Here is a 12,815-nt window from a genome sequence, read left to right as displayed (position 1 = left end):
GGAACCCTTCATGGACGACTCAAACTCGCACTTGGCCAGTTTTTAAAACTCTCCATACGCTTGGTATTAGTAAAATGTTTGTGTAACCGGCCATTAATAAGTACAATGAGACCTCCTCTGCTTGTGGCAGAAAAAGATCTGGCCATCCACGCAGTGTTCGTACAAAAAAGGTGGTTAAAGCAGTAAGGGAAAGAATTAAAAAAAACAGTTCGAAAGTAAAAGATTTTATCTCACGAGATAATGATAGCACCTGGAACTATGTCGCGTATTTTAAATGATGACTTAGGACTTTCAGCCTATAAGAGACGTACTGGTTATTTCTTAACTGATAATTTAAAAAAGAAAGGGTGGTAAAATTAAAACAACTACTGAAGCGGTACGCGAAGGGAGGTCACAAAAATGTTTGTTTACGGATGAGATTTTTTTTACAATTAAGGAACATTTTAACAAACAAAAGGGTTTTATTTCCAACAAGGCTCGGCGCCGGGTCATAAAGCTCGGTCGGTACTCGGTTTGGTCTTGGTTGGAAACTAACGTACGGACTTACTTTTACTTTTTTAATGATTATATTAACCATTTTCTAATAATGTAAGACTACTTTCTAATAATGTCTTAAATTTAATTTTACTTATCATTATTTGCATGCCTAAATACTATAGGTAGAAAGAGTGAACCATGTTTAATAATTCGACAACTTCTTGTACTTCTTTCTGCAAATAAATTATTATTATTATTATTAAATCATAGTTGGCACTAACAAAATCTTACAGATATTTTGTTAGTGCCAACTGTATATTTCGAAAAAAAAAAAATAAGACTTCATCAGAGCTAAAGACTGGTCGTCGTCTAGTCCTGATCTTAATCCACTGGATTATGATTTTTGGTCGGTTTTAGAGAATAAATTGCTTGCTGCTGCTGCTGCGGCTTGCTGTAAATGGCGTGATGATTTGGAGTCACTAAAACAATCCATACGACTGGCAGTGAAGAATTTTCCCATGGAAAGAGTCCGTGTTTCTAAAGATGAAGCCAATGAAGGCCAATTTGAATGAGCTTTTAATACTTTAATTTTTTTTTATATTTATGTATTAAACTAATACACTGTAAAAGTAATAACATTTAATTAATAACATTTAATATTAGCAATAGAAAAAAAACTTTTTCTTTGTTTCAGTATTTATGGCAAGACTAGGTACTTAGGTAATAATTAAGTACCTACATAACTTAAGTATATTTAAATTTGTTCAGTAATTGCTAATTAACATATTATAATAAATTAGTAATTACTCACTGAGTTCAAAACAAGTATTTGCATACATATTTAATTTTAGTAATTTCGTAACAGCGACTTATGTGGTCGCTGTTTCGTAAAGTATGTTTTCCTTTTGACAGCGTTTTTGAAATATGGATATCTCAGTGTCAATATAAATTTAAAAGAAGCCATTTAAAAATCAAACTTAGTTTTTGGGTGTTTGCTTATCTATATGTACAGGGTGTAACAAAAATAAGTGATAATACTTTAGGGTGTGTACGTGTTCCTTGTAGAGAGTTAACTGTGAAAGTAGCAGCTCTGAAAGACCAAATTTTTTTTAAACTTTTGTATGGGGAAACTCCTGACGCTCGGGCCCTTGTCCATATAAAAGTGAAAAAAAAAATTCGTCTTTCAGAGCTGCCACTTTCACAGTTAACTCTCTGCAAGGAACACGTACACACCCTAAAGTATTATCACTTATTTTTGTTACACCCTGTATATACAATTATCCCGAGTCCCGACTTTTTTTCTTAAACTTTGGTTTTTCTATGTTTAATTCCACGAAATTAATAACATATTGCCTGTGTAAGCGTAGTCCACAAGTTTAGCTATCAAATGAGACCTTTTTTATCCTCATAGGATATTTACATGAGAAGCACTGGTCAGATTAGTGTGAAAGCTAGAGAAAAACTAAAATGGCTGCCATTTTACAACCGTGAAATGGCTGCCATTTTACAACCGTGAGAGAGAGAAAAAATTTGAGAGCCAATTTGTCGATAAAATATGCCATAGATCATGACATTAAAGGATCGGACACCGGTGTCGGGAAAATGGATTTTCAATTGTGTTAGTAACGCTAAAAATCGAAAACGGCTGAATGGATTGGGCTAATTTTAGTTATAAAATATTTGTAGAAGTCCAGGGAAGGTTTTAAAGTGACACGAAGTTCACTGGGACAGCTAATGCAGCCATAAAATTTTGAAGTACTTAGTCCAAAAACATATTTTGGTCTGAGATTTTATAAACTTCAATAGTAAAACAAACATACACCAAGTACATGACTAGTAGTAACCTAGTACCATCACGTTTAAAGTAAGGTTGTTGCAATTTTACGCAATGACTATAATTACATGAATGGAAAAACTGACCACACACACTGACTACAGCAAATATCAATGATTAAAATATATAGCTTAACTGCATGGTAAGTAACTGAATACCTAATTATATGTCCAAATTATAAAACCACATCTAGAGAGTGGATTGTTATCTATATTTTTATATGTTTTCCTCTTACTAATTTAAAAATAGAGAAGTGGTAAGGTGGTTAATATTAATTAACATGGGAGTACCCATATACCAAAATAAACGTCAATTTTCCTGGCAAATGGGAAATCCTGGTACGCCCATGTTAATTAATCAAATTAAATCTAAATTCTTAGAACATTGATTAATTATATTCATAAAATAAAAAATAAAAAGATTAAAAATAAATTATAATAATACATTGGTCTGGATATTTTATCTTAGGAAAAGTCTACTGTATAAAGTATATTATATGTGTTGCTTTTCTCATTATAATAATATAAACATTATATCTCATATTATAAAAACAGATATTTTATTTTATTTTGCACCCATAAAATGTAAGTTTACCAATAAGCATGGTTAATGTGGAGCAAAAGAAGCTAATGAGATGAATTTTTCAAATTATTAACATAACAGCATGCTAGAAACTTCTAGAACATATTGAAACTTATGCTCACAGCGACATCAGTGATATAAATGGCTGCCATAATTCCTGAACAGCCGAATGCTGTTTCTTCACAGATTATACAACTTTCCATAACACCTAAACCATTTCCCCCTGTGAAATTCGATTATGAATTATCCATAACTTAAACATTGGCAAAAAACTCCCTACAATACAATTTTAATAAACGATGAATAAAAAAAATAGTTTCCTATTATTGGGAGATTATAAAAAACTAAACTTCACACATTTTCTGTCAAACTCTACAAAAAATTTACGTTAGTACGTTAAGTACTGACACACTATTATATTAGAATTGATTTCAATGTTGAATTTGAAAATGCATGCAATGAAAATAAAAATACATTACCGCAGTGTTCTGGAATGTGTCCGTTCATGAGTCCCACGGACCAAGCCTTCTTAACGATCTCCCAGGGATACTCTCCGGTTTTGTCATATTGGGCGGCTTTGGGAATAATCTCTTCTTTGGTAAACTTTCTCGCCAAATCTTGCAGGGCCTTTTGTTCCTCGCTCAATTCTGCATACAAAAGATAACACCTTGAATAACGTTTTCTAATAATAGCAAAATCATTTATGGTAAATCATTATATTATGGATCTCATACATGCAACAATCATTCGCTAACGCAATATTATTTTACACACAACTTCTAAAAAAATTCGCTAAATATTATTTGTCCATTTTTTGTGACCACGGATGATCACAACCATGTGACCTTTCAAATAATGTAATCATAGACTGCTAAGCATAAAAACAAGTAACACAGGTGAAGAATTGCATAAGCTATTTGAATAATCTGTACACAATTTCAAGATACATGTAAACCATCATTTAAGACAAACATTCCAAAAATAAAAGAGCATTAAAATTGGTTATGCAGTATGCAAAATGCAAATTTAAATTAAAGATACATTAAACAATTATTTATTAAACACAACATGATTTTCCTAAAATAAATCAAAATGAATTATTTGTAAGTGTCCCACAGCCCACAGAACATCTTTAAAAAAAAAACCGGCCAAGTGCGAGTCGGACTCGCGCACCGAGGGTTCCGTACAAACCTGCAAGGTTTACAAAGTTCGTTCATTACGACAATCGAGTCATAACTATGGTATTTTTATAGAATTTTTTTTTTCACGGGTTAAAGGCAATTAGATCTAAGTATTTGATATGAATTTCAACTTGATAGCTCTACGCGTTCATGAGGAAAAAAGTAATAAGTTTATATTTATTAAAAAATATATATTTTGTAATGTAACTAAAAATTTAAGGTTTTCGGAATTTTTCCTTTATGTGTGCTATAAAACGTTGCTTCATGCCAAATTTCAAGATTCTAGGTCGACTGGAAGTACCCTTTAGGTTTTGATTCCCTTGCGAGTACTTGCGAGTTTCAAAATATGCAGCTTAAATTGCTGTTTCTTTTGATTGCGTTGACATAGAAGTTTGATTTTGTTACAGCTTAAAGGTATTATAGACCTGAGTATTTGGTATGAATTTCAATTTAATACCTCTACGCGTTTATGAGGAAATGGGTAGTAAGTTTAAAATTATTAAAAAAAAATATATTATGTGATGTAACTAAAAATTTATGGTTTTCGTAATTTTTCCTTTATCTATGCTATAAGACGTTGCTTCGTACCAAATTTCAAGATTCTGAGTTCACGGGAAGCACCCTGTAGGTTTTGATTCCCTTGCAAATGTCGAAAATTTGCGGCATAAACGGCTGTATCTTTTGATTGCGTTGGCTTAGAAGTTTGATTTTTTCACAGCTTCAAGGGACAGTAGACCTGAGTAATTGATATAAATTTCAGCTTCATACCTCCACGCGTTCCTGAGAAAAAGGGTCTTGACAGACGGACGGACGGACAGACGGACAACAAAGTGATCCTATAAGGGTTCCGTTTTTTCCTTTTGAGGTACGGAACCCTAAAAAAAGTTGCCTTCTTAAGTATATAATATCTTTATTTCAGGCCAAATAGCCCATATTGTAGCCTAACAGTTACAGTTACATACCATTAATTGCTTTTAGATTACCAAATATAAGTAAGTAAATAGTAATCTAGATATCATTAATTAATCTCTTGGATTAATTATTCCTTTCCATACTTTTGATGAATTCTCTCATCATTTAAGGTAACTCAGTGAATGTAGGGGTTACAATATGCACATGTTATGTACAATATGTACCAATGACATAATATTATCATCATTTGATTGATGATCTACCAAAAGCCCCCTTCTACACTAATTAAACTCATCCCTTTTCATTTTTGTCGAACAATCTCAAAATTGTGCTCAGGCTTTATCTTTTTTAAATAGTTCAACTTTGAGAGTTGACTTTGTGAATATAATCTCCAACAAAATAAAAACATGATAATGTGAAGACCTTAACAACTGATATCACGAACTGTTGTTATGTTAATCCTTTAAGATATTTTGGAAGGTGTGTACTGTTATCAAAAGTACACTTAAATTATCATATTATATTGACTTTTTTAGCCGTAAAGATAAAATTGATTTTAACAAGCATACATTTATACATAGAAGCCCAACATAATGTATAAACATCAAAATATTTTTGTTATTAACAATTTATTATATTTATTATTAACAACAAAATATTTTTATTGAAGTTTTCATTCACTGTTTTGTAATTTATTGTGGTGCAATTTTACAAAATCTCATAATATACTTATATAAAATTCTCGTGTCACAATGTTAGGCCGCGTACTCCTTCGAAACGCATATTCAGTGGGTCTGAGAATCGGCTACTGGGTACTTATTATATTGATAAGTGCATTTGTTGAATAAATAATAGTAAATTATTACAACTCGAGACTGACGGCGACCATTGTTTGTGCGACGGGATAGCGATGGACGGTGCCAATTGCCACGGTTGATGGTGACATACTTATTTAGTCACTTCAATAAAATAATACGGGCGAAATACTTTATATAGCAAAGAAACGTTTGCCGGGACAGCTAGTATAATATTATAAATATGTTATTAATATATGAATGCCAAAATTAACCGATTCGTGGCCACTGCCGCGCCCAGCGCGTCATTTAAAAAGATTCAGTGAGGCCGATGACGCGCCAGGCGCGGCATACAAGGATTGTTAAAAAACACGTTAAAACTAATTTATTATACTGTAATTACAATAATTCCTTAGTCTAAATGTGCATAAAACACAACCAGTGGCCAATGCCGCACGTGGTGCGTCATCGTTTAGCAGGGCCGATGACGCTTATGGCGCGTCATCGAACAAACTGCTTGGCCTGTGGTAAGAATTCGTGAAAATGAAGGTGGCAACGAATCGGTTAAGTTGCCTACTTTCAGTGGTAATCAAGGTAATAGAAGAGGTACTTAACTATTAGTTAAGGTTCAAGAATATATTTAAGTCGCTTTCTAATAAAAATATTTAATAATGTAAAATCTATACTAATATTATAAATGCGGAAGTATCTCTGTCTGTCTGTCTCGCTTTTACGCCAAAACTACTGAACCGACATACATATAGATGGTACCATCTTGAGTCGAGTTTTGTCGATTCTTTCGATTGATATCACAGATTAAGTATAAGATTGATGATGATGATGATGATTGATGATATACACGTTTTTAAATAACTCACTACTCAGTACTTTTTCTATGCAGTGACGTAACCTTAAATTTATCAATGATAAATAGTTTATGGGTAGAGCTAAAGTTGTGTAATGGAGGGCTAAATAAGCTTTACTTGGCATAAATAAAGTTTAATAAAAAAATGAAATGCACAGCTGTTTTTGGGTACTTATTTTGATTTAAGGGGTACCAGGGTTTAAAAAAGCTGACACCAATTTTGTTGACACCGCGCGCTATAAACTGTAGTCCACATTCCACCCGGACGAAGTCGCGGGCAACAGCAGCTAGTAATTAATAAGCTAGAGAAAGTATTGTGCAACTGTTACCGAATTTTACCGTTATCCGAAAAGACTTTTTGAAGACAAGATAAAACATTGTACATATATTTTTTTATTTGTAAGGGGGATAGACAATAGTTTATTGTATTGTTATAACATTTCCATTTCTCTGCCAAAATTCTAGTATTAAAATAGTAGTTGTTGGGTGCATACTGCGTAGGTATATAATAATAATAATAATAATAATAATATCTATGGACGCTTCACACCACGTCAGTCTGGCCCTGTGCTAAGTACCTAAAGGACTTGTGTTACAGGTACCAGACAACGGAAATATATTTAATACTTTTATACTATACATATATTTAAGATTTTTATTATATCATACACATATTTAATACACATCCAGACCCGGGAACATTGAAAACTTTTTGTTCCGTCGGCGGGATTCGAACCCGCGACCCCCGGCTTGAGCTACCAACGCGCTCACCACTGAGCCACAGAGGTCGTCAAATAAAATATTAGGTAGTAGGTACTTTGCCCACCAGCAGACCAATGATTTCATCCAAACTAACAAGGTGTTTATTGTCATAACATGATTAGATAACTACTATCATAGTATTAATCAACAGTTGATTCCTAAGATACACAGTTCAAAGTACATATACAATCTATTTAAATATTTACAATATGCTGGCTCAATTTTCAATTAAAATTATTTTCACCACAAACTATATTACAACAAAACCATACCAAAACGCATTTATCATGATGTGTCATTTACAAGATGTGGCTTCTGTTGTATTACATATTACATGGTAAGCATAAATGATATATTTTCCGCAATACAAACTATGCTATGTTCTTTCTCATGTCCTTAAGTACAGCTACTGTAAAATATTAACAAAATCTATCTATATATGTCTACCTTTTTGTTTTAGACAATTTTTTTGTAATGTAAGACCAAGATAAAGGTGGCGTGACGAGCTGGAGGCGTAACAGCCAGGCTGGCTATCGGTGGCGTGACGAGCTGGAGGCGTAACAGCCAGGCTGGCTATCGGTGGCGCAGGAGTGAGGTCAGTGGAAGATCCTTAGGGAAGGCCTTTGCTCAGCAGTGGGACACTATAGGCTAATCTAATATATAAAAATAAGTCGGGTTTTCCTTCCTGACGCTATAACTTCAAAACGCACAAACCGATTTCCACGGTTTTGCATTGGAAAGGTCCTCACTCTGAAGGACTCAGGCTCCGTAAGGTCTATAGAAAAAAAATTCCGAAAAAACTTCAAGAGGAAAGCAGGAAAACAGGGAAAATCATTTTATGGCAAAACATGTTTGCCGGGACATCTTGTAAAATAAAAATAAAAAGACCCAGACCAGCAAAGCAAGTACAGAAAGTTGTGGATGTGTCTGGCACATAACAAACTTCACAAAATTTCTTTTGCAATCAAATATTCAGCATGGCATGCAGGTATTGCTTAAATTTTTCATATATTATGTAATTTTACATAAAATAAATCGCAAAGGCTTGTATTTCTTACCAAAGCATGCTCCAGTAGTCGGTATGGCTTTTGGTGCTGCTAATGTTGTGGCCGATGTTGACAGCTTGCGGTATATGGGCAGGGTGGCTCTGACAATCTATTTAAATAACCAGTATGTCTTATTATTCACTATGCCCATTGAAAAAGTCTTATTTTAAAATCAGGTTCTTTAGCATTTTATTTTTGGCACATTTGAAAAGATGAAGCATTATAGTGTCTCAGGGAAAAGTCTTCTGGAAAGCATTATTTTTAATCATAGCAATTATGTTATATATCGTCAATAAACTATCTCTCCAGAGAAACTTAATCTGCAAAAATCTAGAGATTTGTGCAGGAATTCGTAGTGCTAGAAAAATAGACATTTTTGCAGGAATTCCTAATGCTAGAAATAGAAATTCCTCCAGAGACATCTAACCTACAAAAACAAATAGCAAATTATAAATAAAATCCAAGATATTACTTAAGTTTGACATCCTAAGGTCAGTAAATCAATGTCTTAACAAAAATAATTATGTTTAAAATGATTATGTAAGAACAATAATTATTGAGAGACAATAAAGATAAAACCTAGTTTTTTCCTAACATTCTGCACTTTGGACTCTGTACTTATAAATACAACTTTAGGGAATTAGAAGAGTTAAACCTTACCTGGTTTACAGGATTCATATTGTTAGAATTTTAAGTTAGTAGAACAAAACTAATAATATTAAATTTTGATACACAAAAAAGAAATTCGGTAAATAAAGCCAACTCGACTACTCAGTAAGAACCACAGATTACTAGTATATATTTGTAACCAGCCCAATCGGAATTGCTCAAACAGCAAACCTCAACAGCGCTGTTTCAATAAAAATGAATGGACAGGTGAATTTGATTATCAATTTTTAACCTATCAGCGTGAGGACATACAAACTTTTGCTAAAAATAGCCAATGATAAAAGTAACTTTTCACAAAACTGATGGCTGATTGGCGGATTTTATCAAATATTATATGTCAATTGTCACTTCGTTTTGGCCATAGATAAAGTATAGTATCTCAATGGTTTTGGCAACTGAAAATTCTTATACCGTCAACACACGCTCGGATTTTCATGATGGCTCGATTGTTCGTCAAACCAAGTTCTAGTGTCTAATGGCCAATTTACATTATTCCAGTCCACTAATCTAACGTAAGTCGTAATGCACGACCCTTTAAAGACCACAAGGAAATTAATGGAAATGAGCTTTAGAATTTAGATTAGCGAAAATCGCAAGCTATGTCCACACTGTGTGTGGCGGCCGCGACTGGGAGACGAACCCAGCACGATCCATCCCCCTGTGGTCCCTCTCTTATATTGGCCCCGACGGGACATCGCCGGCCAGATACTCTCCTGCACGTGCGGCCGCTTCCACTATTTCGATGGCCGTCACAGAGTCGTCAAGGCCGGCGATGCGCATCTCCGCGAAAGCAGCTGGCCACCCGACTTTCACCTCTGCGGGAAGGACACTTTTGAGCCTCGCGGCAAAAGCATCCGCCTTCTTCTCAGCACCCTTACCGGCGATAGTGAGGATTTGAGGAGGCACCCTTCGGTTCGGGCCCGACGGAAGCGGACTTGGGGAATGTTAAATTCCTCAATGCTCACCTCCCGCCGGGCATCCTCGATGGCCTTGGCGTACGTCAACCCCGCCTTCACAGCCGACTCGTCGATGGTGAGAGCGACGGCCGCAGTGGCGGGGTCGCGAAGCCTTGACTTCTTCTTTTTCCTTTTCGGGACGGCTGTAGATGGTATGGCCGCCCCTTTCTTACTTCTGCCCTTTGGACCCACTGTGGTCCATGGGGTCTCAGTACGGGGGGAGCTGGTGTTCGTTCCCATTAAGGGCCGCTTCTTCTTTTTCTTGGCCTTTTTAGGTCTGGCCACCGGGGGTGCAGTAGGGGCCTCTGGAGGGGCCAATGCAGCAACTGACGGTTGCGACTTCTTCTTAGCCGGTTTCTTTTTCGCTTTCTACAGGGGGGGGGGGGGGGGGGGGGGGGTACCGGCATTTCTTCCTCGATTGGCCTTATATTCGATGCCAGCCGTCTCGGCTCGGACAGAAGACGGTCCTTCAATCCAGCGAGCCTGGCGTTGAGCATGTTGCCAAAAGTCTATATGTTTGCACGGGAGACCTCAGCCAATAGCTCATGCACGTTACCTCCGTAGCCCCGGAGGTGTGTCCGTGCAGGTCGTCAAGCTCCTGGCGTAACTTCGCCACTTGTTATTCGAGCCACGCATTCTGAGCCTCTAGCTTCTTAATCTCCTCCGTTGACGAGCGATCTTTCAGCTCTTCGAAGACCATTTTAATGGGCGCAACGATTCTTTAAGGTACCTTACGTAGGTACTTTTAAGATTGGAGGACTTGGTGGCTACCATTGAAATGATCTTCAGAGAAGTCTCCATCGTCCTCATCAGGTCAATGCCTGTCCAGTGTCCGCTCCATAGCCTCTTCTCGCGAAGGAGAAGAAACGGGGAGTCCGGATTGGGAGCGGGCGGAGCTGCTGGGCTAAAATGGTCACTTTGAAAAATCATGATATGAATCATAATATGATTCATTTTTCTAAAATCGCAAAATGCAACTCTGCTTGCAATTCATTTCTGTATTTTTGTACTGATTTGACATTTGTCACTTTGACAGTTTTGACAATTCATTTGCTGAATTGATTGAGAGGAATTGCTAAATGTGACCATTTTAGCACCGCTGATGGTCGCTCGCGTTTTTCTCGCCTCCCGCGCTGCCTCGGTGACCCCTTCCTCGGCCTGTAAACGAAAGGACTCTATCTTCTCCCGATTAAAGTCGGCCTGTGTCTTCGCCAAACCGACATATTGGCTGGTCGTTGGCGGGCGGCCACGTCCTCTCTTTGATTTGGGCGCCGCCCCTTTGTTGAAGGGCAATGTCATGTCCTCATCCAATCGCCTCTTTCGGCGTGTCCTATCCAAGAATACGGGAAGACCTCCGGAGTCCGCTCCGCCACTCCGCCGCCGGCGCAGTAATGAGTGCCGGCTTCCAGCTGTCGGACTTTATCGCGCCGTCATCGCCTCCTAGGGCCGCCAAAATGACCCTCTACTAGGAATGTCCCACTCGCGAGTTTAGGTATCGAACTGTAAGTACCCCTTTAAAGGGGCAGATCACAAGGGACTCACAAGCGAGCGGTGACGCGCGTGCAAGATTTTTTCGTCGCATATATCTACGTACCTACTGATTTAACCGCTGTGACAGAATCGTTATTAATCTGATAAATATGAACAGTTGAAAAAATAAAAAAAAGTCAATGTCAATAAAGTAATTTAAGACTTTAAATTACAAAAAATATAAAAAATACACAAACATAGCCAATAAACCAATTTGTTACAAACAAACCACATAGGTACTACACATAAATAAACACAAGTTACTATGTATAAGTTGTAAAAAAGTCCTGACCAGCTCCTACATTATAATCGAATATAAAACTATTATAAAATATTCGTTGGGTTACTAAAATTTTATTATTACTATAAAAAGTTTGCTATTAGTAGCTATAGTAATTATAAGAAGTTTATTTTATTTTCTAAAAGGTGACAATCTTGATTTCGTCAGAAAGGGTACCTCTTACGCGATAGATAGAGAGCGGACATGTAGGTAAATATAATTGTAGGCACCTAGCACGGCGCGGTCGGAATTTGAACTTTATAGTATCGTAGCATGAGTTGTTATTTTTTTAAGCGGGTTTCACGAGTGGGAATTCTGTTGGTACTACTAATATAATATATTCTGTGCCTCTGCCTCGCTGCTTTTGCGGGCTCCGACGCTATTTGTGCCGCCCCCGTATACGCGCGGCAGACATCCCCTTTCGGAGATGTGTGGGATTCTCCGGTCCCTGAGGGTCCAGGAACCGCCCGGGGAGTATTTTTCAAGTTGCGCTCTGCCATCTTAATCCCTCAGACACCCCGGGTCATGGGCCCGTTCTTCGCACTGCGGGCGCAGCCAAACACACACAACAAGCACGCTCACAAACATACGCCATACCGGTGTTCAGCCACCCCTCCCGTGTCACCGTGAAAACGCTCACGATGGCACGGGGGAGGAGCCCAGGGACACGACGTGGACGGACCGGTATTGCCCCTCCTTGACATGACCTTGCCATGACATCGCTCAGCGCGGCGATGTTATTGGATTTCAAGGAGGGGACGACTAACCCAAAATTATCGATTTTGTAATTCATTTTTATACTTGAAAATAAGCCCCAAATTGTTACATTTTCTAATACTACATTATATTTCCAAGAATTTGATCTTAGCGAAAACACGATATCTTAAAATTTCCTGGATAGGAAAAAATCACAAAGATGCATCAAAT

The 12,815-nt window shown here is 37.1% G+C and overlaps 1 protein-coding gene across 2 annotated transcripts in view; it reads right to left on the bottom strand.

Annotated features, from left to right (window-relative positions):
• Nucleotides 1–9,229, bottom strand: part of LOC121738569 (probable medium-chain specific acyl-CoA dehydrogenase, mitochondrial) — a 45,212-nt gene extending 35,983 nt beyond the window's left edge. The window contains exons 1-4 of one of the 2 annotated variants that reach the window (XM_042130730.1): nucleotides 9,114–9,229; nucleotides 8,466–8,562; nucleotides 3,373–3,540; nucleotides 3,016–3,116 (exon numbers count right to left, since the gene is read on the bottom strand). In XM_042130730.1, the coding sequence (XP_041986664.1) occupies nucleotides 3,016–3,116; nucleotides 3,373–3,540; nucleotides 8,466–8,562; nucleotides 9,114–9,131 (384 nt within the window). In that variant the 5' untranslated portion in view covers nucleotides 9,132–9,229. The remainder of the gene's footprint in view (nucleotides 1–3,015; nucleotides 3,117–3,372; nucleotides 3,541–8,465; nucleotides 8,563–9,113) is intronic. The other variant, XM_042130729.1, reaches the window with a different exon arrangement.
• Between the last annotated feature and the right edge of the window lie 3,586 nt (nucleotides 9,230–12,815).

This window comes from Aricia agestis, chromosome Z, assembly GCF_905147365.1.
Source record: "Aricia agestis chromosome Z, ilAriAges1.1, whole genome shotgun sequence".
Lineage (NCBI taxonomy): Eukaryota > Metazoa > Arthropoda > Insecta > Lepidoptera > Lycaenidae > Aricia > Aricia agestis.
This window is presented reverse-complemented; position numbering and strand designations above follow the sequence as displayed.